Source organism: Artemia sp. Qi Xiang Cuo, chromosome 9 (assembly GCF_049724085.1).
Source record: "Artemia sp. Qi Xiang Cuo chromosome 9, ASM4972408v1, whole genome shotgun sequence".
NCBI lineage: Eukaryota > Metazoa > Arthropoda > Branchiopoda > Anostraca > Artemiidae > Artemia > Artemia sp. Qi Xiang Cuo.
In genome coordinates this window covers 52,115,242-52,129,041 of record NC_142802.1, presented here as the reverse complement: position 1 = coordinate 52,129,041, position 13,800 = coordinate 52,115,242, and the positions used below count along the sequence as shown (strand labels likewise).

At 34.4% G+C, this 13,800-nt stretch overlaps 2 protein-coding genes across 3 annotated transcripts in view; one reads left to right on the top strand and one right to left on the bottom strand.

The window, feature by feature from the left end:
- The window catches only part of LOC148948784 (cyclin-dependent kinase 17-like), a 148,473-nt gene extending 141,886 nt beyond the window's left edge, over nucleotides 1–6,587 (top strand). For both annotated transcript variants that reach the window (XM_089094088.1, XM_089094090.1), the window contains 2 exons: nucleotides 2,534–2,721; nucleotides 5,062–6,587. In XM_089094088.1, the coding sequence (XP_088950214.1) occupies nucleotides 2,534–2,721; nucleotides 5,062–5,168 (295 nt within the window). In that variant the 3' untranslated portion in view covers nucleotides 5,169–6,587. The remainder of the gene's footprint in view (nucleotides 1–2,533; nucleotides 2,722–5,061) is intronic.
- Nucleotides 6,588–13,084: 6,497 nt separating this feature from the next.
- Nucleotides 13,085–13,800, bottom strand: part of LOC148948783 (histone-lysine N-methyltransferase EHMT2-like) — a 71,523-nt gene continuing 70,807 nt past the window's right edge. Inside the window, exon 8 of the mRNA XM_089094087.1 lies at nucleotides 13,085–13,307. The gene's annotated coding sequence lies outside the window, so the exon portion shown is untranslated. The remainder of the gene's footprint in view (nucleotides 13,308–13,800) is intronic.

Sequence of the window (13,800 nt, the reverse complement as noted above, 5' to 3'; positions counted from 1 at the left end):
TGTGGGGGAGTATCCTCCTCAATAATATTTTTTTAATCTGAAAATCAGCTATGTTAAGCCAAATTGCTATCTCAAAATTTTTGCTGATTTTCTTTGTGAGAATGGTGGTCATGGGGGGAGGGGCTAGTTGTCCACCAAACATTCTCTAATAATAAAGATAGTACTAGAACTCTCGATTTCTAATTGAATGAGCCCTTTGAAGCTTCTACGACGACCCCTTCCATATGAAGTGCCTCTGGGAAAAAAAAAAAAATAATAAAACTTTGGAGCCGTATGGCCTTTACTATAGGCAACGCTACAGCGTTGCCTCTGACTTGGGCACTGGACCAAGGGCGCCATTGTCATTCGAGCGCAACGTTAGGTGGGGATGTCGATATCGCTTTCGTCACACCAATTCGTTTTAGTGTGAAATTGCCTGGTATTTATGAATGAATATTTTCAAAGTAAACCCGTTTCATCAATAAGGAAAAAAACGGGTTGAACGCATATGTCCCTTTCCCTTTGGACGATAAAACTATGCAAGTGCTGTATCAAGTATTACTCACGAAAATCTTGTTAATTTTTGTCAAATTTTCAAATTTTTGGCATCCCTGCTTTCAATAAAAAAAAATCAAGGTACTGTCACTTAAATATAATAACTCCCTATGTCCCCCCCCCTCTGGATACCATCTTGATAGGATACGTTCTCTGCTTTAAACAAAAAAAAAATTAATCAACTTATTGGCATCCCTGCTTTCAAAAAAAAATAAAGGTATTATCATTTAAATATGATAGCTCACTACTCCCCCGCTCTAGATACCACCTTGATAGGATGCCGTCTCTGCTTTAAATTAAAAAAAAATATTTTTTTGGCATCCCTGCTTCCAATAAAGTAATTTCAAGATATTATCATTTGAATGTAATACCTCCCTACCCCCCCCCCCCTCTGGATACCGTCTGAACATAACTTATTCTATAGCTAAATTTTGTCTCAATAGGAGGTTTTTCTTTCTGGGGGGGGGGGGGATGAAAATGTTTCAGAAAGAAGATTGTATTTTCTATCAGGTGTTCAACAATTGAGTATTAAACATTAAGAAAATCTTATCTAAAAACAGCAAAAAAAAAATCGAAAAAATCTGCTAACTTACAATTCAGCTGTAGAAACAATCTGTTGGCTTTCAATTTCAAAATCCAACTGAAGGCTAAAGCTGTATAGTAGTGAATGCGTTCTATAATTCTATTCAACTTGAAAATAAAATTCTTGACTACGAATGATGTAAGAAATAGTGATTGGGAAACTGCATTCGAAATGATTTAAACTCATTTCACAAAGACGATACTTTTTCTGTCAGCATATGAAGAACTGTGTTTATTGCAATATTTACAACTGTATGTTGCAGCTGTCTGGTGCTTATGCAAAGTAACAAAAGAGACAAAATTTAAAGAACAAGAGAGTAGTGAACAATTATGGTATACAAAGTAATATTTGGTGGGGAAAGTCACTGGTAATAAATCGCTAGGGGTGGCACGGTGATTGCGAGATTTTTGGGGATTCGGGGAGCCAAATTTTTTTTCGGGGGATGATGCATAGATTTTCGGGGAAATACCCGAAAATTCAGGGATAGTGCAAGCCCTGCTTGATTTCTAATCAGGAAAATGGAAATACTAAACCACATGAGATGGAAAAGCTCCGACTTTGCGGTTGACGCGGTAAAGAATTGCCGCAAAATTAATTTAAAGTCGACCAAACGCCGCCGCCTCTGCCGGCGATGGCGCGCCCACGGTGCGCCGACGGAGTTGCGACACTTCGACGGTGGTTGTCCGGGCCTCTCGTCGGCGGCGTTCGGTCGATCCGCCGGTGCGGTGCCGGGGTCTAAATGGAATGCAGTTCCACACTACCCAATAAAATTAACAAACAGTTTGTTGTATATTTGTGTGTGCTATGGATCATTTTTGCTCTGATTTAATGGAAAGTTTTCCTTTCAGCCATTTGGATAGGTTTTTGATCTTTAACTACAATTCCACCAAAAGGTACTCCCATAGTATTTATTGTTTAAACTTAAGCCTAAGAGAAGGGGTTCGATACGCAGTAAACGTGGGAGTGGAAAACTGAAATTCTACAAAAAATACATTAAAGGATGTCCCCATGGGATGTTTATGTTACAATGACATTTATAGATATATATATTTTTTATTAGCTTTATTTATATTTTATTTTGTGTTATATTATTTTATCTTTTTTATTATTTTTTATATTTTATATTTTTCGTTCAAATATAAAATGAAAGCTTTACATTTATCTTTATCGTTATAGTTTTATATTGTTCGCTAAGAACACCTTTATACAGTTGGCCAGGCCATTCAGTCTGGAGCGTCCCTTACCGAGAGGGTTTAAATCGTAGAACTCAGAAAGCAGCTGTCTCAAACCTAGATTGACAGACTTAATGACATATGTTTGAAGAGTGCCAAAACGGTGAAATTTCCTAAAGGCACTGTGTCCTATAAGTTTTATTAGTTCGAAGATAAATAACATAGTTGCGATTAATTTTTCTAGGCAGCACGGACCAAACTCAAACAAACCTGAACCGTTAAGCCGTCGAGTTCCACGTTTAGAGGCCGACGGAAGTGATATACTTCATCAGTTCCTATGGTACGAGGCAAGGAGGAGGATTTCAGCCTGTGATGCAATTAAACATAGCTATTTTAAGTCCTTGGGACCAAATGTACATAAATTACCCGATAGTAAGTATTTCTATAATTAGGTAAATCCTAGAATAATGCTTGGCAGCAGTACAGGGATTTTTTTTTTCTTTTTTTTTACCAAGAAATCTTGTTGTTTAGAAATTTTGTGTCAAAGGTTTAGTAGGTTTGAAAACCGTCGCTGCTTGCTACCCATAATATTAACAGAGTTGTAAGTTTACTTACCTCGATAGCATTATTAGTAAGGAAGGTGGCAGTAGTGAAGATTCAAAAATTTAGAATAGCCAAGGCACAGGGTTTTAGCAGAAAAAAACTGGAGGGATAATTAGATGATATTAGGATATTGGAGATCATTGTAAGGACAGTTTTCAAGAGTGGATTTGAAACGCTGATGCTTCGTAAAGTTGGAGAAGACTTGTTAGATGTTTTACAGAGCTGCATTTTGGAATTGTTGTAGGAGTCCGGTCCAAGTGGAAAAATTTTATCAAAGTGATCAAAGACTTGAAAGCCTAATTAGAGTAAAGCTAGGATAGGTAGTCTCTGTGAGAGGCAAAGCTGGCTTAGCTTTTTCAGAGTTGTATAAAAATGATTATTTTCACTTCTTCATAATTGTCTATCATCTTAGGGCTGAAGTGTAGAAAGTGGGACTGTGTAAGGAAAGTGTGGTTCGATTTCACTGTCTAGAGTCATGACTGGAGAAGGGCTGAATTGGCTAGGTCATGTTACGGATGAAAGATGATAGGTTCCCTATGGATAAAGGGATGCCAAAAATTGGGCTTTTTAGCAATATAGCTGGAGACACCAGAAAATCACAACGATATTTCTGAATCGTGCCTAGGAAAATTGAGCTTTTTAGCAATCCAGCTGGGGACATAAGAAAATCCGGACGAGGAGAAAATCTAGTGATCGTTACTTAATGCTAGAGACTGATCAGTTATTCACCTTACGACAGTTCTGAAAGGATGTAACACTGAAAAGAAAAAAGAAATATTCCTCCATTAATATTTTAGCTCAATAGTATGTAACGAAAGATCTCTTTGTTTTACAAACAAAAGAGTTTTACAACCTTTCGAAAGGTGTTTTACAAGGTTTCTGAAATTGATTAAAAGCTTTTAGAGTAATATTTATGCTATTGATTTATAATATACCTCAGTCTTCTGTGAAAAACGTGCATACTGTGGCATTTTTATCTCTTCTCGTCTATCTATCTATGTGGCAGTTTTATCTCATCTATTCTCGTCTCAATGATACTTTTAGTGGGAAAAATGTGTCTTATAGTATATCATACCTAGGCTGTAGGGACTCCCATCTTCATTCCGAACTAATTTATTGGTCAATAGCAAACAATGGGGCATAGACACGTGAAATATTGGATTAATTCTTGTCCAGACAGCCCTAACAGGATATGAAATTGAGAATTATTTGGAAAAATACCGGAGAAATTTACAGGTAAATTACTATATTGATAATCGTGACAAATACTAGAGATAGAAATTAAATGAAGTTGGTCCAAAGAGAAAATTCCTGAAGTCTCCCATATAGGTGTCTAACTGAAGTTCTGCAATCAACATTAAAAATAATCCTCATTGCTTTATTCTGAAGTATTTGGAGAGATTTGAAAACAGACGAAAAGGTAGATGCCCAAACCGAAATGCAATAGAGAAAAAATGGGTGGACGAAAGAATAATAAATAGATTTTAGAATAGCTTTAGGAAAGAAATGACGAAGACGAGTTAGCATGCCAATATATGTAATGACGGAGATTTAAAACTTCTTCGTGGGGTGGGGATAGTGAGACGGCAGAAATTGTTCCCCTTGAGTATGTTAAGTTTCCAGTAATTTTCCAGAATAAATGGAGTTTTTTATTTCAAATCTTCTAAAAAGCATAAACGGAAAGCTAAACAAAATTGTCCTAGCTCAAAAGTAAACTTCATAGGGATCTTTTAATTTCTGGTCTTGTCAGAACATGGACCTGAGATTGAAAGTTATGTATAACCCCTAGAATTCGAGGAAATAATTCTGGATAAGTCAATCTCGAAATCTCACATTTTTAATCTTTCTTCATCGATTCGATTTCTGAAAACTGTTAGCCTACCGCCATTTTTCTTTCAATAGGCTTTAAATTAAGCAAAATCACTCTTATTTACTTTCTTCTTCTTTTTTACTTTTCTTTTTTCTTTACTTTTTTTTACTTTCTTGTTTACTTCCTTGCTTTCTAGTTACTCTTCTTTATTTTTTCTTTTCATCTGTAACTTTTTAACATATCCTAATTGTATTTCATTTTTTAAGACAAAGTTCTGTTATTTGACTTTACCAAGATATTGCCAGGTGAATTCAACCAATAAAATCAAACTATTGAAACAATTAAAATTTTTATTCCAGCTGTGTCCATATTCACATGTCCTGGAATTCAGTTGTCAAAAGATCCCGGTGTAAAGTCGGGTGTTGGTAGCAGTTCAAAACGAAGACAGAGTATGCTGATGATATAGAATAATTTTTTAAACAGCAGAGTTGCCAAGTTTGCAAGTCTTTCAGTGATTCGGCAATTTTGTTCCAGAATAGCGAAATTGGATATTTGATATTCGGTGACAAACGTTAGAACAGCTAAATTAGTGTTAAAATGTGTTTTATATCGATTCATTTTTAATGACGATTATTTTAAGGGTGGTTGAATTATACTGACAAGAATTAATTGGTGAAATTTTTAATATTTAAATGACATTCGCCCGTTTACTGTCAACTCTAAAGGCTCTAGTTACCATATCCAGCTGAGTGATACAAACTATTACTTTTTTCTGTTATGCTTATTTACCAGGCTTTTTTTTCTCGTTGATTTACAATTAATCGGTATTATTACTTTTTGTTCAATATCTACTTTCGTATTTTTTTTCCATCTCTTACAATCCTGCATGTTTTACGTTATGTATGCTCCTGCATAATTAATCATATTGAACGGCGGAGTAATTTCGTCAAAACCATGGGGGGGGGGGGACAAAGTTGGAGCCAATTTTCCCATATCAAATGAAAAGGACAGTGAAAACTGAAAAATGATCCCAATATTACCACAAAGGCAAAGATATACTAAAGAAAACTGACCTGTTTCTCTGGATACTTGAAGTATGCAGGTTTATCTTAGTTTTGACAAGTTTTTTTGCAGAAACTAAATTTCAACCTGGGGAGGGGCAAACTAAGGTCTGAGGGGGTTAAACTTGTATCTGGAGGGGGAAGTTGCCCCCCTGCCCCATAGTAAATTACGTTCTTGATACTGAAATAGGACAGGTTATTTAGTAAAAAGACAGGAGGGGCGAAGAAAAATATTTTCGGTCTTTTATTACTGTGTATGTGGACAGGTAAAAATAAGTCAAATTTTTTTTCCTATGGGCTAAAGTGCAAGCTATGGAACTTGCTTTTCATAAAGCTTTCTTTTATCTATTTTGTATTATATTTATGTAGACAAAGGCATTGTGGACCTCTTCCCTCTCATCGCATGTTCTAGTACTCCTGTTGGGAAGCCCTGGGTTCCAGTACAATTAACTGTACTTGATTGGGTTTGTTTTTTACTCAGTATCTTGGCTGCATACTGCGTTAATGACAGGATCTCTTTAAATTATCCAACTTAGTTTTAAGCATCTTTGGTGTTTCATTTTAGGCTTTTGTCTTTTAACAATTGACGACATGGTGGGATCCAGTATCCCAGAAATGGGATGGTTCATCTCTAATTTGGTACGAGGAGATCAGAGTTGTCCTTTTACTGGATTTTTCCTTCTAACTTGTCAATGACTCTGCTTGTGTCGTTTTCCTATTTATATTGTTGCTGATCTTTCCTTTTAATGTTACATTCACTGTGTTAGCTTTATTTTTCTTCATTTTCTCTCCCCTTGTTTTTAACGAACTGTTCATACGATGGATATTAACGATGATATACATATACATATATATATATATATATATATATATATATATATATATATATATAAATATATATATATATATATATATATATATATATATATATATATATACATATATATATATATATATATATATATATGATATACATATATGTATATATATATGTACTCGTATATATATATATATATATTATGTGTATATAAATATGCATATTCAAAATTCTCAATTTTATTTAAATTTCTATTAAACCTCGAATTTCTATATAGGTGTATACACATGTCCGATATATATGTATATAAATGTACATATACATAGAAGAGCAAATAGCAAGATAAGAATTATTAGTATTTGACAAATTATGAACATATGAATAGCGTTGAGAAGATGCTGGTTCACTTTTAACCATATTCTTTTAATTCTATTTAGTAATAGCTCGAGTTGCGTTGTTTGTATCGCCAAAATGACACAAAAAATAATAAAACTTTTTTTTGATTTGTTACTCCACGCAATCATCTTTATCTTGAAATGGACATGGTTTGTTTTATATTTTCTAGACATTTAAAAAGTTTTGTTGACTTAGTTTATTCGAGAATTAATGAATTAATAATTGTTTTGTTTAAAGAAAAAAAAAATAGAAACTTATTTTCAAAAAAAAGAAAACGATTTCAACTGTGCTGTACTAGGGTATAGCTAGGGTATTATCTATATTTGAACGGGTAAATTTTAGCTCTGTAATTTCCCACAATATATTTCTCAGCATAAAAATTGCTGAGACAAAACTCTGACAACGTTACTGTTATTCTTCAGTTGTATTATGGAACAATTGACATCTCTTAGTTTCTCCAAATAGGCTTCGCATCTTGTTTCCGTACGACAGAAAACAAAAATTTTGTTGGAATTTTTAGAGGCTGTGCTTTTGGCAAAGACAGGTGTCCATGGGGTGAAAAGGAACAGTATCTTTTTGATGTCGAATTCGACCAAAAAGTACTATATTTCCTTTCATTTTACATGTATTTATCTTGGCATAGGGCGGGTTGAATTTGAAAAATGTAGACTAAAAATAAAGTTTTTTTTAGTTTATGACATGTAATCCTTTCTGAGCGCTTAGTGTCACAGTATTTATTACTTTATTTGTTTTTTTCTAATTATTTATCTCGGGAGTATAGGTCATAATTCTTTTTTTCTTTTTTTTTCCAAGTACATGTTTCTATGTTGCCTTGTTTTAATTATTTTATTCTGTTAGTTTATTTTGGGAATATAGCGTTGATTTTCTTTTTTTTATATAATTTCACTGGTAAAGTGTATTGTTGGAGTTTCAAAACTTGTACTAAAACTCTTCTCATAATTCATTACCATACCAAGAAGGAAAAAGTATGTATCTTACCTTTTCGAAATTATTTAGAAAGCGATAAATATTCCTCTAATAGATTCGTATACACTGGTTGCACTTCGGGAGGAGACACCAGTCATCATTGGAATAAGGAATTTTTTAGTACCTCTAACTTAAAGACTACTTTTCTTAATTTTGTGTATCATTTATCAACATGAAGCGACGTAGTTCTACTGTACTCGGTACATAGTTTTTCCTGTTATCCTTGCACGAACAGGGTAAACACCTTATCTAGGATCTTTTCATGAGCACATCTACCAGAGGAGGTTGCTGGATCTTAATTCTACGTGATAGGATGTAAGAACTACTGTGACAGCTGTAACTTGGGTGTCCATGGGAGCTGATTATTATCCATGTATGGAGAAAATCCTACCTTTAGGCGGTAGGAGCAGGAGTGTCCCTTAATTCATGTCATCAGCATATTTACCAGAAGTAGTTGCTGGATCTTAGTCGAATTTCGTGAGGTGTAAGAGCTAGTGTCATAGTTGCACGTTTTCGGGATCAGGACAATTTAGCTTTTTTAAGGTTGGAAAAGATTAAGGTTCCTAAACTATGTTACTAGGTCATCTACCACTAGAGCTTGTAAAATCAGGTTAGGTCCTACAAACCTGTAAAATTATTGTATTAACTGATATAAATTTGTATTTGATTATTAGTGTCTGGAATAAATCCAACCTTAAGAGGGTAAGAGCAGGAGTGTCCCTTAATGCACGTCATTAGTACATTTACTTGAAGGGGTTACTGTATCTCAGTCAAATTTTGTGGGGTGTAAGAGCTAGTATTCTAGTTGACGTTTTGGGGATTAGAACATAATTCAGCCTTCATGGCCTTGGAGAAGATGGAGATTCCTATATTATGCCACTAGGTCATCTACCACAAGGGGTTGTAAAATCATGTTTGGTCCTAAAAACCTGTAAAATTAATGCATTAAGTAACATAATTCGTATTTGATGCCTACGAATTTTTGTGGTTGCTGAAATATTTATATCATTATGGATAAATTTAACAGAACACAGCAAAAAGCCTAACATAGTCTGCCTATGGCTTCAAGTTTATATCACAATTCTGTTTCCACAGATTGAAAAGACGATAAATGAGCTTTGACAGTCTCTTTCATTGTCGCTAGGAAGCACAGTTTATAGACAGTAAGCTTATCGCAGATAATTTCTGGTCTTCGGTCTCGGTGCGAACAAAAAGCTCCTCCCACTTGTTTCTGCCTTAGCGGATTAGTCTGTTATCGTCAATCACTGAGAAATGGTTACCAAGTGCATTATTCGTAATAGCGGGTTTCCATTTGTTTCGTGTCCAAGAGAAATCTGACTTGTCTACCCGCGAAAAGATCTGATAACGCCTATGTTTCTATCTGCAAAAACGTTCTCCGGAGCACTCGCACCCCTGTCCGGGTTTTTATAATGGGAGAGATAGAGAATGATCATACTGCTAATTCTATAAACTGTGCTAGGAAGATACTAACTCTTTTTAACATTTTTGCCTTTTAAGACTTTCATGATGATCAAGGCAGTAGTGATAACTCCAGATTTTTTTATTTTGCTAGCATCCCTACTTTTCATAGTGGTTGTTTGTTTGCAAACTTTCTTTTCAAGAAATGTGACTCATAGCTACGAGTTTATGCCTGTAAATATTTTTTAAACAATATATTAAATTAAAAAAAATCTGCGCATCAAGTGAAATATTTTGGTTTTGTTATGCTTTTCCTAAAAATGTGATAAATTGTATTTTTGAACTCCGAATTGAAATATAAAATATTTGGTCACGAGTATGAAATTAGTAACATTTTACAGTTTGTTGTTACTAAAATTTTGAAGATTTTCATATTTATTGCCTAATAGCACTAAATTCATGGTTTAGTGGTTTGCTTAACTTACAGCTTAAAGGAAATTAAGTGAAAAACTTCTATTTCTCAACTGATAATACATTTCTTAAACGGAAGAACGATTTTTATTTGTTTAATAAAAAAATCCATGTTTATCACAGCCTAACTGTGATTAATACTATCGTTATACAAGATATATCCGGATTTTAGTGCTCATTATAATGAAATTTGTGAATTTCAAAATAGTTAAACAATTGACTTCTTTTAAGTTATAAATAAAACCTGTGTGTTGAAATGCTAAAAAGTAATAACATGATGACTTTTACCTATTTTGTTTATTTATTGTCACCCGAAAGGGTAAAGTCTGTGCTTGTCATAACATGTTCTAGCTGTCTGCATTTAAGTGGTGACAGCAACGAAATTTGTTAATCTAATTTGAAATAATTGTAGCATTTATGTTCTCCTAAACTTGTGTGACACTTTCTTCTATTTGTTTATGTTTGACAAAGTAGATGTTGGTGAATTGTGTTTTAACTTGTAAATGGAAACGTATTATTTTGACTCGCAAATAAGCTCAACGACGATTTCATCTAATCCTAGGACGCATGTTCAGTCTTTTTACGGACGAGGAGGGGGAGTAAGGAAAAATAATAATTTAATAAAATGGAAAATTAAATTGATAACACAAGTTCTAAATCTTATTTTAATTTGGGCGGCATATCTCCCCCTGAACTGCGCCGTTGTGCCCATCTGTTTCTGAAAAATTAATTATTTTACTTGGGGTGAGTTGTTCTAAACTGAAAAGACCCTAAAGGATTGCTGATGGCAGTTGTTGTTGTATGACTAGCGGCTCATTAACAGGTTGCGCCCAAATGCTTAATTACTTTCGTTTCCGATACGCCAAACGATAAACAGATGTTTACAAAAATATATGGTATCAGATAGCATATTACCGAATGCTCGGATAGCACGGTCGCGTTTTTTTTTTTTTTTTTTTTTTTTTTTTTTTTTAGGGAGAGGGTTAAGGTTGATACAAATTAGTCGTAATCATGAAAGACTAAAAAATTCGGGGTTGTATTTTAAAGCTTAGATACAATTAAACTGGTTATGAAAAATCCGTGTCCACGATTTAGTAAACTTTACGTGGACAGGGATACAGTAAACTGTTCCAGGATTTGACAAAGAAATTCCCGGGCCACCTAGAAAGCTTGAAATAAGAAAAATCTGTCTCTCTTAGGTTTAAGGGCTTTGTTTTGGTTTTATTGATGTAGTGACAAATTCGCCTCCCCTTTTCTCCTAAAAAATGTCATGCTTCCTTTTTATATTCAATGCAATTTGACTCATGATGTATTAACCAAAAATCTGTACAAGTCGTAAGGAGTTTACTTTGTGCCCATCCATTCGGCAAGAAAGCGTAAAAACATAATTTCAGAAGAAATTTTAAAACCGCCTTAATGTCCTTTAGATATGCTTTTTGCCTGGTGGCAATAATAACACAAGGTTAAATCAGCTAAAGAAAGATACAAGGAAAAACGGTAAATGTTGGAAATGTACTCTATGACTCCTCCGTTGTTGAAATTTGCGGTCTTGGGATATCCAAATATGATCCCCGGTTAAATTTAGTAATCGAATGAATGTACGCAATCGGACTTCGCCACGCGATTCAACATGAATGTTTCATCAAAATAAAAGAAGGAAAAACCATCATTCATTGTTTTGCTTATACTTACTTTGTAATTTTTCGTTTACGTTATTTTCATAACCACGTTTTTGTGTTCTAAAGTTGGACTGGGTCTCGTAAATTTAGACAGAGCTAAAGCACTACCGACTCTAATCCTATGTATTTGCTTAACCTGCTAATTGGTTTTTAACGTTATATTTTAGGGTTGCCGATTTACTTTTGTGTATTTTGTGATATTTTAAAGTGTCGTGAACTAATGTAATTATTTCTTATACAAAATAGAAACGACTATTTATTGTAAATTAAAGTTGTCTATTGTGTTACTTTAACGCCTTATCCACGCATCTCTAGTTTTTTTTATTGAATTTTCAAACTACTGACAGGGACTTGTGAAAGTTTCTGTAATCTTTCAGTGCCTTTTATATTCACGTTCTTTATGTCTTTGAACAAGGAAAAGTGATTTATGACAAGGCATGTATTTGTTAAATAATTCTCTCTCTTCTTCAGAAAAAATGTATCCTTTGAAAAATTCAATACTGCTATCCCAGTATTTGATGTTTAGTTCTGGGAATCTGGAAAAACAAATTCCAGATCTTTTTTGTTTGTTTTGTAGTAACATGGTTGGGAGGGTCATCAATTATTTTATTCTCGCCGGTTTTGGACCCAAATAACTTCCATGGCGCTTCTAATGCAATTTTTCTGCAAATGCAAGTTTTTATGCTGAAATCTAAAATGTAATTAGCTTTTTGTTATTCGTCAAGGCTGTGTGCTACTTTTTTTAAAATAATTTTCTTTTATTTTATTTCACTAGACTCTGCTGGCTATTAGGTGGAAATTGTGAGTGGTATAAGAAGGCTGATTAGATTTTAAATTTAGAATAAAAAGTTGCACTTTGAAAACTTTTGTTTTTACTTCGGAAGCCGAGTATTTCCCAAAATGCACAAGAAAATTCAGAGAAGCTTTATTTCATTTCAATAAAAACTAGACTTGATGTTATTATCATGTTGCTGCTTTACCTGGTTTATAGTGAGTACTTTAAATTATTCAATACTAATCATAAGCAAGTGTTTATTAGAATTCCTAAGATGATTTTCTTTCGTTTTTGAACGGCATTGTTTAAATTTAAATTCCTTGCGCTATCTCCTACCCTCGTGAATTTCACCGGAGGTCGCGTGAATTCCAACCGGAAAAAAATTTGACTAATAAAGAAGTCATACAAAAATTATTCCGCGCTAAATTTGGTCGTGTGGACAGTATTTCGTGGAACCCCTTATCATGGGAAGCATCAGTCACGGCAGCCGATCGGAATGACAGAAGGATAGAGGGTGCAGGTGGGTGGCGCTTTGAACTCTTGAATTGCCCTCCCCCTTCCCCCCGATTGGTGCTTGTACTAGAACAGGTCTAAGATAAACCCGTACAGTCTGCTAAAAGGAGTTACTTTTTGGTACACCCAACAAAAAGCAAGAAGAAAAAAACACTCCAGGGAATAATTTTTGTTCGTCGCCCATTTAAACCTGTCATCTTTCAAAAAAATTAATTCTGACAAACTGCACCACCTAAACTTGAAGCTACATAGTTACGACACAGCTGTTCCAAAGTTGCTCTTATTGCGAAGTAATACGAACAAAAATCAATAGTTTAAACACGATCAGTCTTCAAGATCTAGCGAAACATTTCGACACACACGAAAAAATTAGAACTCTAAAAGGCTATGATTATAATCTTCTCTATCTTTCAACTAATTGGAACACTCCCAGTTTTATTATTCTATTCATAATGAGAAGCCTATTTTGTGGAAGGCCATCCAGCACCTGAAAAAAGAAACAAAATCCATTTTTAGCTTCAAGATAAAGACGGAAGAAAGTGAACTGGCAACGGCTAAATCGTCTACAAACGCTATCTTGCGTAAAACAAAATCCTTTCGAATGGTCTAATTAACATTACTGTAAGACATCTCTAACTGCCTGTATTTTGCAGTTGCGCTTTGCCGAATCACATTCTACGAAGCGGTTTAGCCGGATCACTTACAGCATGGTCCGTAATGCCGGAAGTTGCTGATATGAAAAACAAAAGTTGGTTACATGGTCAGAAAGTTGATTACATGGTCAGATTTATTTGTGCTTCAAAATCGTAATCAAATAACGAGTTACATGATGCAAGACACCCTGAAGAAGTATTCCCACTTCCAGAGTATAACATCCTGGTATTAAGAGCCGGGCCACACCACGATTCAGGAGGTCGATTTTAGTTCAGTGTAGAGTTACTACAGACTAAGCCTTGCACAGTAGTAGAGTTGCCAACAGC